General features: G+C 47.2%; 1 protein-coding gene across 5 annotated transcripts in view; it reads left to right on the forward strand.

Annotated features, from left to right (window-relative positions):
- The window catches only part of ttc28 (tetratricopeptide repeat domain 28), a 965,957-nt gene that overhangs the window by 804,534 nt on the left and 141,832 nt on the right, over nucleotides 1–19,591 (forward strand). For 4 of the 5 annotated variants that reach the window (XM_038780339.1, XM_038780595.1, XM_038780507.1 and 1 more), the window contains one exon: nucleotides 9,073–9,216. In XM_038780339.1, the coding sequence (XP_038636267.1) occupies nucleotides 9,073–9,216 (144 nt within the window). The remainder of the gene's footprint in view (nucleotides 1–9,072; nucleotides 9,217–19,591) is intronic. The other variant, XM_038780420.1, reaches the window with a different exon arrangement.

Below are 19,591 nucleotides of genomic sequence, written 5' to 3' on the forward strand. Positions count from 1 at the left end.
CTGTGGCTAGAGGAGAAGGTCAGAGACTGGGAATTCTGGGGTGAATAACTCACTTCCAGACTCCCAAAAAGCCTGTCCACTGCCAACAAGGCACATGTCGGAGTGCGATGGAATACTCTGCAGTTATCTGGATGAGCGTGGCTCCAACCACACTCGTGGCTTGACACCATGCAGGACAAAGCAGTCCTTTTGATCATTACCCCATCCACCAACATAAATACTCACTTCCTCCATCACCGATGCACAACAGCACCGTGGGTGCACCTACATCTCATGGACTACAGCGATTCAAGAAGGCAGCTGACCAGCCCCTTCTCAAGGGTCGCCTGTAAAGGAAAACAAATGTCCTCCTTAATTGCCAGTGATGCCTACACCCTATGAAAGAATAAAATAGTTGACAGCATTTCCTTCACTTTTTTGCAAAATAAACATTAATGTCTGGCTAAGTATATGTGTTTAAATAAAATAAATGTGGGCTGACCTCTCCTTAACTAATCACTAATAGATTAATTTTAGACTTTCAAGGATATGAGTGCAGCTGTTAGGCCCGAGTATCACATCAAGCGCTTAATTGCCAGACTGAAGTGGCCACTGGAAGTTCATCTGTGAGTCAGTTTATAGAGGACGGCAGATGTGGAACTGTATAAAGTAAAATGTATATATATAAACAATGGGCGGATAGTCTCACAGATTTATTTTTTATTTTTTGTTTTTAAAGATTGACTAATGTAAGGCATCAGATTGCTTGTGATGTGCTGCAGCTGTGGTGGGATGCAGCTAATCCAGTGAAAAGTGGAGAGCTTGTCTAAGCATCCTTTGTGAATTGGAGCATTCTCTGATATTTAGGGACAGTACATCAATGTATTTTCAGGGGAATCCCAATGCAGGCAAATGGTCAGGGGCTAGAAAACATTAGCCGCTACGAAAAGATGAATTTGTTATTGACTAAACTGTTGACCACCCAACTTCATTTCCTGGTCCCCGTGTTATGTGAGGTTGTGAAAAGGATGTGTCCCCTTAGCTTCAAAACTGCCACAATCACCCCCTCCTCAAGTCTTCACCCCTCTGTCATTGCACAACTTGCCACAACTCAAAACTGCTTTTCTGCTTCAAGGACTTGAATGCGTTCATAGATCATAGAATTTATAGTGCAGAAAGAGGCCATTCGGCCCATCGAGTCTGCACCGGCCCTTAAAAAGAGCACCCTACATACGTCCACGCCTCCAGCCTATCCCAGTAACCCCACCTAACCCTTTTCGGACACTGAGGGCAATTTAGCATGACCAATCCACCTGGACTGTGGGAGGAAACCGGAGCACTCGGAGGAAAGCCATGCAGAGACGGGGAGAAAGTGCAAACTCCTCACAGTCACTCGAGGCCGGTATTGAACCTGGGTCCCTGGAGCTGTGAGGCAGCAGTGCTAACCACGGTGCTACCGAGTTGTTGCTATAAAAGCCATGCCACCTTTTCAATCTGTCCAAAGACGTTACTACCTCAAACACAGCACTGAAACAGCCCAAAGTCATAAATGACATCCTCCATGACTGTGACCGGGGTGCACTATCCCTTTGTGACCTCTGCAGCCATTGATATGGTTAAGCAGATCATTCTCCTCCAGTGCCTCTCAAAGGGATTACACTCTTAATTATCTGATCACAATCAGAATATATGCAGCATTGTTTATTTCTTTCCACCCCAGCATTGTTTTTTTAGGAGTCCCCAAAGATCTATCCTTGGCCCTATTACTCCCTCTTCCAAACACTTCTCCTAAATGACATTAGGCACAGGCATAGGGCCAAGTCCCACATGCATGTTTATGACACAGAGTTTGCCTCTTCATTGCAGGGGCAGCAGGGTAGCATGGTGGTTAGCATAAATGCTTCACAGCTCCAGGGTCCCAGGTTCGATTCCCGGCTGGGTCACTGTCTGTGTGGAGTCTGCACGTCCTCCCCCTGTGTGCGTGGGTTTCCTCCGGGTGCTCCGGTTTCCTCCCACAGTCCAAAGATGTGCGGGTTAGGTGGATTGGCCATGCTAAATTGCCCGTAGTGTCCTAATAAAAGTAAGGTTAAGGCGGGGGTTGTTGGGTTATGGTTATAGGGTGGATACGTGGGTTTGAGTAGGGTGATCATGGCTCAGCACAACATTGAGGGCCGAAGGGCCTGTTCTGTGCTGTACTGTTCTGCTGATCCAGCAGAGGGCAGCAGAGCAGAGCTACTGATCAGCTGTTCTGGGGAAATTTGCATACGTGCAGTGCGGTCAGCCTAAGTTGAAGGTGAATCTGCGAAGGGGACACGAGGAGTTTGAGTGAAGGCAATCATCCAGCAGAGGGCAGCAGAGCAGAGCTACTGATCAGCTGTTCTGGGGAAATTTGCATACGTGCAGTGCGGTCAGCCTAAGTTGAAGGTGAATCTGCGAAGGGGACACGAGGAGTTTGAGTGAAGGCAATCATCCAGCAGAGGGCAGCAGAGCAGAGCTACTGATCAGCTGTTCTGGGGAAATTTGCATACGTGCAGTGCGGTCAGCCTAAGTTGAAGGTGAATCTGCGAAGGGGACACGAGGAGTTTGAGTGAAGGCAATCATCCAGCAGAGGGCAGCAGAGCAGAGCTACTGATCAGCTGTTCTGGGGAAATTTGCATACGTGCAGTGCGGTCAGCCTAAGTTGAAGGTGGTTTGTGGAGAGGCTGTTGGCAAGTGACAGTTAAACCCGAAACACTTTGTGAGTGTTTCCCACCCTACCTCCTCCTCTAACCAACCCCCCCACCCCACGGTGGTTGGGAAGCGGGAGCAGGGGCCTGTTGTGAAGGTGAGTGAGTGCCTTTAAATTTGCTTACCTTTGAGCGGGAGCAGGGTTTGAGGTAATATCAGGTAAGCTCTTCCTTTCTTTTTCTTTTTCTTGTTATTTTTTAAATCTAGAGGTGATGTCAGGGAAGGCAGTACAATGCTCCTCCTGCAGAATGTTTGAGGTGAGGGACACCGTCAGTGTCCCTGCTGATGTCATCTGTGGGAAGTGCACCCAACTCCAGCTCCTCAAAAACCGTGTTAGGGACCTGGAGCTTGAGCTGGATGAACTTCGGATCATTCGGGAGGCAGAGGGGGTCATAGATAGGAGCTTCAGGGAAATAGTTACACCAAAGACTGGAGATAGATGGGTAACTGTAAGAGGGACTGGGAAGAAGCAGTCAGTGCAGGGACCCCCTGCGGTCGTTCCCCTGAGTAACAAGTATACCGTTTTGGATACTTGTGGGGGGGACGACTTACCAGGGGTAAGCCATGGGGTACGGGCCTCTGGCACGGAGTCTGTCCCTGTTGCTCAGAAGGGAAGGGGGGGAAAGGAGTAGAACATTAGTAATTGGGGACTCAATAGTCAGGGGCACAGATAGGAGATTTTGTGGGAGCGAGAGAGACTCACGTTTGGTATGTTGCCTCCAGGTGCAAGGGTACGTGATGTCTCGGATCGTGTTTTCCGGGTCCTTAAGGGGGAGGGGGAGCAGCCCCAAGTCGTAGTCCACATTGGCACTAACGACATAGGTAGGAAAGGGGACAAGGATGTCAGGCAGGCCTTTAGGGAGCTAGGATGGAAGCTCAGAGCGAGAACAAACAGAGTTGTTATCTCTGGGTTGTTGCCCGTGCCACGTGATAGTGAGATGAGGAATAGGGAGAGAGAGCAATTAAACACGTGGCTACAGGGATGGTGCAGGCGGGAGGGATTCAGATTTCTGGATAACTGGGGCTCTTTCTGGGGAAGGTGGGACCTCTATAGACAGGATGGTCTACATCTGAACCTGAGGGGCACCAATATCCTGGGGGGGAGATTTGTTAGTGCTCTTTGGGGGGGTTTAAACTAATTCAGCAGGGGCATGGGAACCTGGATTGTAGTTTTAGGGTACGGGAGATTGAGAGTATAGAGGTCAGGAGCACAGATTTGACTTCGCAGGAGGGTGCCAGTGTTCAGGTAGGTGGTTTGAAGTGTGTCTACTTCAATGCCAGGAGTATACGAAATAAGGTAGGGGAACTGGCAGCATGGGTTGGTACCTGGGACTTCGATGTTGTGGCCATTTCAGAGACATGGATAGAGCAGGGACAGGAATGGTTGTTGCAGGTTCCGGGGTTTAGGTGTTTTAGTAAGTTCAGAGAAGGGGGCAAAAGAGGGGGAGGTGTGGCGCTGCTAGTCAAGGACAGTATTACGGTGGCGGAAAGGATGCTAGATGGGGACTCTTCTTCTGAGGTAGTATGGGCTGAGGTTAGAAACAGGAAAGGAGAGGTCACCCTGTTGGGAGTTTTCTATAGGCCACCTAATAGTTCTAGGGATGTAGAGGAAAGGATGGCGAAGATGATTCTGGAAAAGAGCGAAAGTAACAGGGTAGTTGTTATGGGAGACTTTAACTTTCCAAATATTGACTGGAAAAGATATAGTTCGAGTACATTAGATGGGTCATTCTTTGTACAATGTGTGCAGGAGGGTTTCCTGACACAATATGTTGACAGGCCAACAAGAGGCGAGGCCACATTGGATTTGGTTTTGGGTAATGAACCAGGCCAGGTGTTAGATCTGGAGGTAGGTGAGCACTTTGGAAACAGTGACCACAATTCGGTGACCTTTACGTTAGTGATGGAAAGGGATAAGTATACCCCGCAGGGCAAGAGTTATAGCTGGGGGAAGGGCAATTATGATGCCATTAGACATGACTTAGGATGTGTTGGTTGGAGAAGTAGGCTGCAAGGGTTGGGCACACTGGATATGTGGAGCTTGTTCAAGGAACAGCTATTGCATGTTCTTGATAAGTACGTACCAGTCAGGCAGGGAGGAAGGGGTCGAGCGAGGGAACCGTGGTTTACCAAAGAAGTGGAATCTCTTGTTAAGAGGAAGAAGGAAGCCTATGTGAAGATGAGGCGTGAAGTTTCAGTTGGGGCGCTTGATATTTACAAGGAAGCGAGGAAGGATCTAAAGAGAGAGCTGAGACGAGCAAGGAGGGGACATGAGAAGTCTTTGGCAGGTAGGATCAAGGAAAACCCAAAAGCTTTCTATAGGTATGTCAGGAATAAAAGGATGACTAGGGTAAGAGTAGGGCCAGTCAAGGACAGTGGTGGGAAGTTGTGTGTGGAGGCTGAGGAGATAAGCGAGATACTAAATGAATACTTTTCGTCAGTATTCACTCAAGAAAAAGATAATATTGTGGAGGAGAATGCTGAGACCCAGGCTATTAGAATAGATGGCATTGAGGTGCGTAGGGAAGAAGTGTTGGCAATTCTGGACAAGGTGAAAATAGATAAGTCCCCGGGGCCGGATGGGATTTATCCTAGGATTCTCTGGGAAGCCAGGGAAGAGATTGCTGAGCCTTTGGCTTTGATTTTTAGGTCATCATTGGCTACAGGAATAGTGCCAGAGGACTGGAGGATAGCAAATGTGGTCCCTTTGTTCAAGAAGGGGAGTAGAGATAACCCCGGTAACTATAGGCCGGTGAGCCTAACGTCTGTGGTGGGTAAAGTCTTGGAGAGGATTATAAAAGATACGATTTATAATCATCTAGATAGGAATAATATGATTAGGGACAGTCAGCATGGTTTTATGAAGGGTAGGTCATGCCTCACAAACCTTATCGAGTTCTTTGAGAAGGTGACTGAACAGGTAGACGAGGGTAGAGCAGTTGATGTGGTGTATATGGATTTCAGTAAAGCGTTTGATAAGGTTCCCCACGGTCGTCTATTGCAGAAAATACGGAGGCTGGGGATTGAGGGTGATTTAGAGATGTGGATCAGAAATTGGCTAGTTGAAAGAAGACAGAGAGTGGTAGTTGATGGGAAATGTTCAGAATGGAGTTCAGTTACGAGTGGCGTACCACAAGGATCTGTTCTGGGGCCGTTGCTGTTTGTCATTTTTATAAATGACCTAGAGGAGGGCGCAGAAGGATGGGTGAGTAAATTTGCAGACGACACTAAAGTCGGTGGAGTTGTAGACAGTGCGGAAGGATGTTGCAGGTTACAGAGGGACATAGATAAGCTGCAGAGCTGGGCTGAGAGGTGGCAAATGGAGTTTAATGTGGAGAAGTGTGAGGTGATTCACTTTGGAAAGAATAACAGAAATGCGGAATATTTGGCTAATGGTAAAATTCTTGGTAGTGTGGATGAGCAGAGGGATCTCGGTGTCCATGTACATAGATCCGTGAAAGTTGCCACCCAGGTTGATAGGGTTGTGAAGAAGGCCTATGGTGTGTTGGCCTTTATTGGTAGAGGGATTGAGTTCCGGAGCCATGAGGTCATGTTGCAGTTGTACAAAACTCTAGTACGGCCGCATTTGGAGTATTGCGTACAGTTCTGGTCGCCTCATTATAGGAAGGACGTGGAAGCTTTGGAACGGGTGCAGAGGAGATTTACCAGGATGTTGCCTGGTATGGAGGGAAAATCTTATGAGGAAAGGCTGATGGACTTGAGGTTGTTTTCGTTAGAGAGAAGAAGGTTAAGAGGTGACTTAATAGAGGCATACAAAATGATCAGAGGGTTAGATAGGGTGGACAGCGAGAGCCTTCTCCCGCGGATGGAGGTGGCTAGCACGAGGGGACATAGCCTTAAATTGAGGGGTAATAGATATAGGACAGAGGTCAGAGGTGGGTTTTTTACGCAAAGAGTGGTGAGGCCGTGGAATGCCCTACCTGCAACAGTAGTGAACATGCCAACATTGAGGGCATTTAAAAATTTATTGGATAAGCATATGGATGATAAGGGCATAGTGTAGGTTAGATGGCCTTTAGATTTTTTCCATGTCGGTGCAACATCGAGGGCCGAAGGGCCTGTACTGCGCTGTATCGTTCTATGTTCTATGTTCTATGTTCTATTGCCTGACTGAAATCCTGTGTTGTCAGCAATGCATTACTGTGAATGCTGGAACTCTGAAAGAAGAACAGAAAGTGCTGGAAATACTCAATAGGTCTGGCAGCATCTAAGGAGAGAGAAAAACAGAGTTAACATTTCAGGTCTAGCATCTTTGATCAGAACAGTCTTCAGATGTTGACCATTTCCAGCATTTTCTGTTTTTGTTTTATCTGTTGTCAGACTGCTTGTCGACCTTTAAGCCTGATGGAACTGCAATTTCCTCTGAAGACTGAAGCCGTCATCTTCAGTGCTTGCTATACACACCTTGACCATTGATGCCCTCCACCTCACTGACTGTGTCAGACTCAACCAGACGATTCGTAACCTCCTATTACACCATGGGCTAAATTTGTAACCCAATAATATCGTTTCAAAGGCCCTTTGCTTCCACATCTGAAACCATGCCTGCCTCTGTAAAAACCATTATCCATGCTTTTGGTGAGGGGGAGGAAAGAAAGAAAGGAAGTTGTTGTGATCTGACTGAATATTATTTGGTTCATATTTAAGCTCAAGTGATGATGGTGCTTGGTCAGTCACTGTTGTTGAGTTCGTAACTTCATAAGTCTTTGCCTTTTGAACTTCAACAACGGCTGTGACCCTCGAGATATTTAAACAACGGCTGTAACCCTCGAGATATTTAAACAAGCGGAAAAGCCGGCAAAAGCAAATGGTGAACATTTTGAATGTTTTGAAAGTTTTTATTGTGCCTTGTTCTCAGAATCGTTGCCTTTCGAAATGCGGACTTGATCTTTTATTTGAGTTTGCCTAACAATTTGCTGAATTCTGTTCATGTCCTGGACAAATTACAGCTGTTATCTGCAGCAATTATTGGCTGACATTTACATTTCCAAGCACACAAACATGTACCAACACATTTGTACACACATAACAAAAGATGCACTCACAAGCCAACGCAGGCAGACTTGGCATGGTGCTCGAGTATTCACAGCCCTCAATAAATGGAATAAAGTCTGCCAAAGAGAGGATAAACAGTGTTGGAAGTAACAAACGGCCCCTGACCATTCAAGATCGTTTTACTGCAAACATTTATCATCACATATACCTGGAAATGCTCCTTCTAATATTTTTCTTGTAAGCGCCTTCTTAAAAAGTGAAAAGACTGCTATTCCAATTTGCTATATGTTCCTGAACCAATTAATCTGTAGTCAGTGATTGAGTATATTTCAGATGGTTATGGCTTATCCCATTTGCAGAAACAGCTTGCAAATTCACAATGAAAACAATGGAATCCCTCAATCATTGAGTCGAGAGAGAGTGAGGGAGCTTGGTTATTTACAGTATATAATTTCTCAAGATTACTTTAATGTTGTAAGAATTGTAATTGAATATATATGGATTAGGCATGTGCTTGTGGAACTCAGTGTTTACTAGTCAGCTCCTCTAGGGTTTGGATTGGATTGGATTTTGTTTATTGTCACGTGTACCGAGGTACAGTGAAAAGTATTTTTCTGCGAGCAGCTCAAACAGATTATTTAGTGCATGAAAAGAAAATAGTAAAAGGGCAACACAAGGTCCACAATGTAAATACATAGACACCGGCTACACGACAGGAGTGTAGTATTAATCAGGTCAATCCATAAGAGGATTGTTTAGGAGTCTGATAACAGCGGGGAGGAAGCTGTTTTTGAATCTGTTCATGTGTGTTCTCAGACTTTTGTATCTCCTTCAAGATGGAAAAAGTTGGAAAAGTGAGTAAGCCGGGTGGGAGGGATCTTTGATTATGCTGCCCACTTTCCCCAGGCAGCGGGAGGTGTAGATAGAATCAATGGATGGGAGGCAGGTTGTGTGATGGTCTGGCCGGTGTTCACGACTCTGAAGTTTCTTGCGGTTTTGGGCGAAGCAGTTACCATACCAGCCTGTGATGCTTGTACCCATCAGACAAGCAGATATCATCGCCATGGAATAGAGTCAGCAGCCTGAATAGAAGACTTCTTTATTGTCTGTCCACCTTGTATCTTATCAACAGCAGCTTTTAATCTTGTGGCTAAGAAGGCAGTAGTCCTGCTCTTTAAAAATGCCAAATGAGTATCTCTCAATTATGAAATTGCCTTGAAGTTCAGGAAATTCATCTATTCAAGCAACAAGTTCACAGTAATACGTAAGACGTATATATTTCCATTTTAAAGAGCTGGATGTGCATTTGCAGTGTTATCAGCTGATGTGGTTTGGGTGTCTTTGTTTCAGTAGGATGTGTTCGAACAGCGAGACAGAGAGTGAGGCTGGAGATCTTCTTGATCAACAGTTTGAAGAGATGAATAATAAACTGACTTCCATCACTGACCCCACAGGATTCCTCAGGATGGTCAGCAGGAACAACCTCTTCAATAGGTAGGGACAATTTCCAAATGCAAAGTCTTAACACTGCAAATTTTGTTCTATAATTCAGTTAGGAGTAATTATTCCAATGGAACCACTGCAGTAGGCATCAAACTGTGACTATCCTGACAAAATACATTGGTGCATTGTGCGGGGAATGATTACTATTTATTAGAGGGTGATTATTGTGTATTATCAGAAATGAACACACTGAATCGTGACTATCCAGATAAACACAGTACAGTAGAAGCACTTGTTAAGTAAGCAGAACTCACCAAGTCTTTAGCAGCATCTTCCAACCCAAGACCTCTATGACTGTGGTAGCTCGAGACATACACTGGAGGCTTGCAGTAGTTAACAAGTAGTTTATTGATGAAAGGCAAAGGATAAGTAACAGGCACAGAATTCAATATAACAGGTCTGATCACTTTGGCTCTGGGGTTTTGCTCCTAGAGCCCCGTGCAAACTCCCTATTGGCCAGGGTTCACATGCTTCTGTGTGATTGACCCTGAGCCGGTCATGTGGTCCGATGAGCCCGCCTCATTAAAGGGGCTGTACTACCACATCCCTCTCCCCTAAAGTCCCTCATTACAGCCACACAAAAACCAACAGAGTTTACAACAGGGGAAAGATAGTCCATCAAAAAGTCAATCGGTCCGGAGACCTCCAGGCCCTCCTGGACCTCTGGAGCCTGCCCACAGGCTCGGCACCCTTCTGGGAAGTTGAGTTGTCAACAGCTGATGACACCTCAGGAGGCACCACCTCAATGACCGGCGAACTGGCCACAACAAGTGCAGCCGGTTGAGTGGATTCAGGAGCCGTTGGCCTCCCATTGGTCAGATGAATTTATAGCAGTACCCGTAATATTGTTAGGGCTATTTGGCTCCAAACTACGGGGGTCACTATCCCTGACTCCTCAAGTGGTTGATGTCTGACAGTCTTCCAGTTGACATTGACCATATATGACACCCGTCGCAACTGGGCCACCACCCTTGCAGCTGGTCAAGGTGGCCTTGAAGCAAAATTATGAACCAAAATTGGGGCCCCCACCTAGAATGACCTATCACCCTCTGCTCTTGACCATTGACCTTCACCGGAATTCTACCAGGATTTTTTTTATGAGGGCAGGATGCATAATTTTTGCTTGTTTTATTTTGGACTTAGAAGGTCAGGGGTGATTCAGTAGAGGAGTTTCAAGTGATAAATGGGTTTGGTAGAACAGGTACAGATAAACTGTTGGCTCTGCTATAAGGAAACATAATAAAGACCATTATCCTGTCAATTGGTATTGCTTTTATTTTGAAATCAGAAGATTTTAGGTTTATACTCAGCCCGGGATTTTAAGCATGTAATCTCGCCAAGCGTGCTGAATTGCCAGAGCTGCCATCCTTCAGGTGAAGTCTCAAATAAGGAGCCCGCCTGCCTGGTCCAGTGGTTGTGGTAGATCCCATGGCACTATTCAAAGAAAAAACACTGAATTCTCTCAGTATTCTTCTCCTAATCAACATTAGCAAAAGCAGATTAACGCAGATTAACTTGCAATTCATTTGATTATTTTATGGAAATTGACTGTCAAGGTGAATTATTGCACTTCAGAAATAATTAATTGGTTGAGAAGACGTTTAGGGTGTTGTGAGGATGTGATTAAGCGCTATATAAATGGCCTTTCTCCATTTTATCCATATTGTTCAAGACCTTGCATGGTGTTGTCACGGTCGTAATGACTCATGTAGAAGGCCATGCTTAGATAGCAGTATTCACTTATTAACAGACACTGTGAAGAATAGAGCCCCGAATGTTGCAGCAGAGCCTGTGTGGTAGTGTGCCCCCTTAAAAGGGTGAGTTCTTGGAGAGTCATGTGGCCCGTAGGGCCAATTGGGCCAGAACACGCAAATCCTGGGGCTGACCTCAGGTTTAACGTTCGGAGTCTGGACCTGTGGATTACGGTAGCCTTTATCTCACTTTCTGTAAATAGTTATTTGCCCCAATAAACCATTTGGTTGTCATCGGTCTTTCAAGATACTACATTCGGTGATGAGGATCAATCAGAGTGCCTTCTTACTACTACAGAAATCAGGACAGCAGACCACATGTGGAAGTCTTTCCTTTGAAGCAAACTTGTTCAGCAGTCTATGAGTGTCAAAATAATCTTTTTTGGGAAACTATAGCCATTTGATCTTAACGCAGAGCAGTGGGTGCTATATATTGGAACACCTGCGCTATTTCTTTAAGGCCAATGAAATTGGAAGGGAAGAGAACAGTGGTTAATCCTATCAACAGCCTGTGGGGCCCTGACCTGATTAGGAGTCGAACTTCCTCAGATGCCCCCGACGCCAAAACTTTTGAGTAGCTCATGGTATTAGTCAAGGGACATTATCACCCGAAACCCTTAATGATAATGCAATGATACAAATTTAATTTGATCACAAGAGCCCCAGGGGAGATGATAGCGATGCTCGTGGCATGCCTAAACCAAGCATTGCGAATTCGGGACAGAACTCAGTGACATGTTGAGAGACAGGCTAGTCTGTGGTGCTGACAACAGGGCCAGACAAAACAAAACAAATTGCCACGAGAGGCAGCTATTACCTTAAGGAAGGAATTAGAGGTTGCTCAGGCAATAGAAAGTGCCAAAACAGGAGCAATAAAACTGCAGAGCATGCAAGCCGACAAGGTCCACCAAGTTTGATGGGAACTGCTGGTATTCATGGCGGCAGGGATGAAGTCACAGAAAGTAATGAGGGTACAGAGATATAGGGGCCGGGATTCTCCGAGCCTGCGCCGGGTTGGAGAATCGCCGTGGGGACGCATGAATCCCACCACGCCGCTCCGCGCCAGGCCGCCGATTCTCCGGTCGGTGGAGAATGGGCGGCAAACATGCAGGCGCGGTCGCCACGGCGCTGGTCGGGGCCGTTGAAAGAGGCCCCCGCAGCGATTCTGCGCGCTCGACGAGCCGAGTACTCGCCGAGTCCCACCGGCGTCGTTTGCATATGGTCCTACCCGGATGAAGCTCAGCGTTCTGGCTGCGGGGGCCATCCTTGTGGGGGGGGGGGGTTTGCAGGGGGAGCCGACTCTGGGGGGGACCTCCACGGTGGCCAGGCCCGTGACTGGGGGCAACCGATTGGCGGGCGCGCTAATTCCTGGGGGGGGGGCCTATATTCCTCCGCGCCGGGTCCCTGTAGGGCTCCGCCATGTTGCCCGTGGGCCGATGCGGAGATGGCTGTGGCGCGCATGCCCAGATCCACGCCAGCCGTGACGGGCCAGCTTTCGGTGCCGGAGCAGCGCACAGCACTCCGGCGCCACTCTAGCCCCCGAGGAAGGGGAGAATGACTGGGCCTGGATGGCCATTGATGTCGCTGTCGCGGGTTTTGACGCCGTTGTCAACACTTGGCTGGGATTTCGGGGAATCCCAGCCAGGGAGTTTGGTCCACAGACCAGGAACTATGAAGAATTCTCCAGTGTGGGGAAGATCACACCCAGGAGAGATGTAAATTCAGGGAAACTACATGTTATGCCTACAATGGGAGGGGGCACATTTGGAGGAGCTGCAAAGCTAGGCACGTCCTACAGCTCTGACTCCAGTACACAGTGTTGAGATAAACAGATATGCAGTATACAATTTAAACAACATTAAGGTGGCCAAGGTGGCCCCAATTACAATTGTGTTAATCAGGGACATAAAGGAGGGATGTGGTAGTATGGAGGGACGGGGTGGAAGGTTCCCAGAGAGTGATGTGACCCTTGGGGCAATTGGGCTGGAGGGCACGAATCCTGGAGCTGAGTGCGAGTTTTACTGTTGGCTAGGAGTTTAGAGTCGTGGAGAACGGTAGCCTTTATCTCACTCGCTGTAAGTAATTATTTGCCTTAATAAATAGTTTATTTGTTAACCTACTTGGTCATCACCAGTTTTTCAAGATACTGCAGCCTGTTAAAACTCTGGCAAGAGGTGACTGGTCTTGGGTGGCCGACATTCTTTCTTCCCTACTGTGGTGAATCACAGTAGCGTAATTCACACTGTTATTACGTATGATGTACTATGTCTGTGTAAGCTCGGCACACGAGCAGTTACACGGCTCTGCCCCTAGCGGGAGATATACTGGGAGTGTGCGGGAGTTTGTACTGGGCTCCACCCTTGGCTCCGCCCATGGCTCCTCCCACCAACTGGTTGTATAAAGCTTGGCAGTCTGAGCCTGCCTGCCAGTTCATCTCGTCGCAGGCAGGCTCCGTTGTGAGATTATTAAAACCACTGCTCACTTCCAACCATGTGTCTTGTGAATTGATGGTCACAGCACCTACCCATTCTCTTTAACTCACTATGTGCTTCTTCATCAATTACTCTGTGCTCTGCCAGGTAAACGTAACTCCAATGGTGTTTAGGGGCATCTGTGATTGTGGTACAGGGTGTTTTGAGGTTCTGCTGACATTAGTGTTCTCGCTGCTTATGAAAAGAAAAATTTCAGAACACTCCTTCAATGAATCACTTTGGAATTTTAATTCCATTGTGCTGTCCATGATGTCTGTATCGATAGTTATTCAGCAGAATATGACATGACATGAACCTAAGGTAATCATGGGCTCTGCTGGAGGCTCTAGTTTTATTATTCTATACTATCTTGGGCAGCACGGTAGCACAGTGGGTAGCACTGTTGCCTCACAGCTCCTGGGTCCAAGGTTTGATTCCCAGCTTGGATCACTGTCTGCACGTTCTCCCCGTGCCTATGTAGGTTTCCTCCGGGTGCTCCTGTTTCCTCCCACAAGTCCCGAAAGACGTGCTGTTAGGTATTTTGGACATTCTGAATTCTCCCTCTGTGTACCCGAACAGGCGCCGGAATGTGGCGACTCAGGGACTTTCACAGTAACCTCTTTGCAGCGTTAATGTAAGCCTACTTGTGACAATAAAGATGATCATTATCAGTGTCAATGGAATTTCCCATTGAAGCCATCCGACATCATTGGAGGTGGCTGCCGGCGGAAACAGAGACTCCCAAAGGCTGGAGAATTCCAGCCAATGTTTTGAGTCCACATAACCCTTCTTCAGAACTAAAGACTGGAAAAATGTGCTGGATTATATACTGTATTTGAAGGGGTGGAACAGCTGACACAGTGATTAGTGGGAGCTGGGAGAGATTACAATATAGATGGAGCAAAACGGAAGAACGAGTGACTGACGGCCCCGAGGGGGATTTGGATTTGTTTATTGTCACGTGTACCAAGGTACAGTGAAAAATATGTTTCTGCGAACAGCTCAACAGATCATGAAGTACATGAAAAGAAAAGGAAATAAAAGAAAGAGGGAGGCTTTTTGCATAGGAACAAAATATGTTGGGGATATTAAAAAAGGTTAAGATGGAGGAGAACAGTCACAGTCGAAAGGGACTTGTACTGTTTGGGAACTCCACCATGATAGCACCAGTCCTGTTACTTCAAAGCATTCTTGTTCTACAAGTAGAATGATAGTGCACTAGAACCTCCCCAGTCCTGCCATTTGACTGCTCAGGCACTGTAACAAATTGGGAAGGCCATGATTTTCAGCCTGATTGTAGAAAGAGACAATGATGGGGGACACTGTCACTGTGCAGTACCAGTAAGTGCACTAGAAGGTTGCAAAACCATTAGATTTCTCTACATACACTGTCTCAATCACCATCTCTTACTGTTGGTCCACTTCTCGGTCTCTCTCTGTCCCTGTCTCTGTCTCTCTTTTGATCTCTTTCCCTGTCTGTCTCTCCCTCCCTCTCTGTTTGTGTCTCTCCATATCTGTCAGTCTATTTCTCCATTTCTTTCTTTCTCTCTCCGTCTCTCTCTCTCATCTCTCAATTTCTGTTTCTTGCTCTCTCTGTCACTGGGCATGATCTACCGACCCTGTTGCACCCAAATGGGGACGCGGCGCAGCCGGTAGATGATGGGAGATCCCTCCTTCGGGATCTACTAGGCTAGCCATGCCTCGCGAGATATATCAGTATTTGGCAGATCTACGTATTAGAATGAGACAGCTAGTCTCACTCTAAAATGCAGCTCACCTGATCGACCGCTGCACTGGGATCTAACCTCTTTTCCTCAGAGACCTCAGGCGAACGCCATTCAGTGGTGGTCCCAAAAACGAGGACCAGACAGATTAGCACTCGGTGGGGGGAGGGGTGGCCCCAGGGGACTGAAGGTCCCAGGTGGTTGCTGCCTGAGCAGGGTGGTATCCTGGCACTTCCAGCCTGACACCCTGGCAATGCTACCTGCGTGCCAGCCTGGCACTGCAAATGAGCCCATGTGGCACTGCCAGGCTGGAAGGGGCACTGTCAGGGTTCCTGACTGTCATTTTCTCACGCTGGAGATCGGGTCCGGGGGTGTCCTGCCCATGTGAGGTGTGGTGCGAGGTGTGGCCCAAGGACCCCCTTATAGGTGAGTTGGGATTTTGGGCCGGCTCCAGGGGCCATGATGGGGGTGTTGGTGGGGGAGGGGGCTTGAGAGATTGGGACGCCATTTTAAAATGGCATTCCAATCTCCTCCTGCACTGAGGTGTTCCGATGAACGAGCTCCTCAGTGCAGGAAACAGAACCAAGTTCGGCCTCAGTGGAGCATTCCCCACCAGGAAACACCCGACTAAACCTGCTCGACACGGGATTCTGTCGCAATTCAGTTAGATCGCACCCTGTCTTTCTCTCTGTGTCTCGCTTACTTTCTCTCTCTCTCTCTCTCTCTCTCTCTCTTTTCCCTCCCTCCCTCTCTGCTCTCCTTTTGCAGCTGTGCTTTTGAGCAGACTCAGATATTCGCAGAGTAGTTTGTCCTTTTTAAAACCCTCACCATGACATCTAAGAAAAGTGCCGCAAAACATAAGCAAGTTCCGATTACAATATTGAAAAAAGTGGAACTCATAGACTGTACAGTATTTGGACGAGTAAGACAATTTTTATTACTCTTTATAATATATCACCACTGTTCTACATTTTAAATAAATACTTAAACCTATGGCGTTTTCCAGTTCACACACTTGTGGTTAAGCATTCCAACACTATTCATATAATACAGAAATTTCTGAAATCTAGAAATGATTTATTGCCAAACATTCAGACTGGAGAGGTTAAGTGTATTCACACATTGAACACACAGAGAGCTGGAACATTGCAGCTTCAGTGCAGACACCACCTTGCTAGATTGACTTGCAAGTCGCTCTTTTGTGAGCCTTTTTCAAAAACATTGTTGCTTTGTGCACAAGCTGGCATGTGTACCTCTAACCTCTGTCTTCCCGAAACCCATTTGTACCTTGCTCTGCATCTCTCCTGCCAGTACTGAATTGGTTAACACCATTTTGCATGTTAAGCAGGAGAGGATCCGAAATTTGGCTGGGCTGATTCTCTTCTAGCAGCTGCTTCACGGCAAAGAAGTTTACAGCACAGAAGGAAGCCAACTGATCCATCATGTAGTGCTGGCTCTCCGCTCCAGTATTCACACGTTTGCCATGCAGAATTGTAGGCTGACTTATCGTCGCAAGTTTTTTTTGTAGTATGTCAGCTTTTTTCCCACGGTTTGGGAAATCTGGCATGTTTCAGGGAGAGAGTTGACTCTTTCAGCGATTTCCTTCCATGCGCGCTGAACGAGGACACTTTCAGGAGATGGGGATTGTGTGATCATCCTCGAGATATATCCTGTCCTTCCTTCCTCCACCTCCTGATCACTGAATCTGGGCTTTCCAGGAAATATTACCCACAGAGGGTCACAGGCGCTTCTTCTATCACAGTTTTTCTGAGTAGCTCTTTACGAGATTTCACTGAGTTGTGTCACCTTTTGCAGCCATAATTGCCTGTGGCCGGCAAGGTCACCATACTTTCCACTTATGCTGATGGCTTGGCACCACATAGGCCACTGAGGTTCTTTATACTCGGACAGACACCTACTCCCCCTCAATATTGTGTAAGTGAAGCAGAAAAAGAAAGCGCTCAGTTTTGCACGCGTGGCATCCTGCAAGGTGCCATTAATTGCATGAGCATAGTTTGACATGCTTTTTATCACCAACCTACATCTTTATTAATTGAAGGAGACTCCAGTCACTCAACATTGGAACAACAGGCAGCCCATCATGCAGGTCTGTGCCTTTAAGGGATAGCAGCATCCCATCATGAGAAGGGAGATGTGTCATGTGACCCAGTCTCAGTTTCGAATTGGCATGAGAATGGAAAACAACACACGCAGCTCTGCTGCCGATGTTCTCAACCTCTGTACCTTTGTATATATGTTCTCATGTGCCGAGTTTAAATAAACGAACCACAATGTCTTTACGCAATCCCTGATGAGTGTTTGGTGCCTTTACATCAATAGAGAAACACAAGTGACAATTATCCCACTGTCATGGCCATTTCACCCTGTCAATCTTCTCTGCTACCTTGACTTTTGCAGGCCAAAATTTGATTGTTGTTGTTGAGATAATGATACCAAGCAATTATGATCGAATTATACAGGGTTGACAGGGTAGTGTCCTCGGCCCAATAATAAACGGTAAACACAGCGTTGATCCTGGCGTATAATGGTGACCATCTTTGCCTAGCTGGTGCTTTGTTCCATCTCACACAAATAGTGACCGAAGTGCAGTACCTCAACCGTCGTACATTATATATGCAGAGAGGAGCAGAGTTAACGGGTGCGATTAAACCGGAAAAAAATCTATGTCTGGGTTTGAGCGTGTTTAGCAGGATGTATCTCGGTGGATTGGATTGGATTGGATTGGATTTGTTTATTGTCACGTGTACCGAGGTACAGTGAAAAGTATTTTTCTGCAAGCAGCTCAACAGATCATTAGAAAAGGGAATTAAACAAAATTCAAGAAAATACATGAGAATACATAATAGGGCAACACAAGATGGCTGCAGCACTGAGAAATATCTAGCTATTTAACTGCATTTATGCCGTTTCCTTTGCCTCGGGGAATTTCTCTCCTCCGAGGCCGCACTTAAGTCATTTCCTGCTGGCGAGCCCAGCAGGAAAGGCTCCTCGCAGATCAGGGCGCCATTTTGTCTGGATGCCCCGATCTCACCACCCCCCCCCCCCCCCCCCCCCCCCCCCCACCTCCATTTGCAAACCTCCCATCTCCTCAGCCCCCCCCCCCCAAAACCTCAGGGAGGCCTTCAGGAACATGCCCTCACCCTCTTCCACCTAGTCAGGCCACCCGGGTACGATCCTTGGCAGTGACAACCTGGCACTGACACCCTGGCAGTGCCACCAAGGCATTCTGCCAGGGTGCCAAGCTGGCAGTGCCTAAATGCCAGGTGCCAGAGTGAGTGCCAACATACTACCCTGCCACATCCCCAATCACCTGAGGGTCTCCCAATGCTCTGAGAGATTCCCCGAGGTGTCACGTTTGTGGAAACCTGTACTAAACGTCACCCTGGCAAGGTCTCCCAGGCATGGCCATTAGGTTGCTGCCGACAGGAGAATCCCGCTGATGCATATTTAAATGGGCCTATTGTGATCAGTGAGGACATCACGGGGCAGCACGGTAGCATTGTGGATAGCACAGTTGCTTCACAGCTCCAGGGTCCCAGGTTCGATTCTGGCTTGGGTCACTGTCTGTGCGGAGTCTGCACACCCTCCCCGTGTCTGCGTGGGTTTCCTCCAGGGGCTCCGGTTTCCTCCCACAGTCCAAAGATGTGCAGGTTGGGTGGATTGGCCATGATACATTGCCCTTAGTGTCCAAAATTGCCCTTAGTGTTGGGTGGGGTTACTGGGATATGGGGATAGGGTGGAGGTGTTGACCTTGGGTAGGGTGCTCTTTCCAAGAGCTGGTACAAACTCGATGGGCCGAATGGCCTCCTTCTGCACAGTAAATTCTATGATCTATGATCATCCCGATCGCAACGTCTCTCAAGACTCCATCAAACCTCATGAGGCGTTTCGAGTGTCGCAAATCTCGCAAGAGGCTTCTTGTGAGATCCAATGGCCTTGTACTGACATAAAGTTGGGCACCATGAGGCTGTTAACTCTCGCCCAATGATTAAAGCTGAGATGACCTGACAGCAGAAGTCTGACTCCACGCACAGATGCTGCCTGACTTGCTGCGTATTTCCAGCATTTTTCTTTTTTCTTTCTTTATCTTTGCACTGATATGGCACTGCTTGGCCTTAAGAACCTGCTTTGCTCAACCAAGTTAGACATAGTGTATTCAGATGTTCATACCATGTCCAATTGAAAATCGTGATTTCATCCATATTTGGCAGTCCTTAATCCGGGTCCTTGTAAGAACAGGATCCATCAGCTGCTAGAATGACAAGGATTCATCCTTCATTTTGAAAGGCATGACCATTAACTTATAAAGCCCTGATGGTCAGCACATGGGGAAAAGCTGGGCCCCTCTGCTTAATTCCACCTACCAACTGCTTTTTCTAAGTCTCAAGCTTTCAGGCAC

This window comes from Scyliorhinus canicula, chromosome 1 (assembly GCF_902713615.1).
Source record: "Scyliorhinus canicula chromosome 1, sScyCan1.1, whole genome shotgun sequence".
Taxonomy (NCBI): domain Eukaryota; kingdom Metazoa; phylum Chordata; class Chondrichthyes; order Carcharhiniformes; family Scyliorhinidae; genus Scyliorhinus; species Scyliorhinus canicula.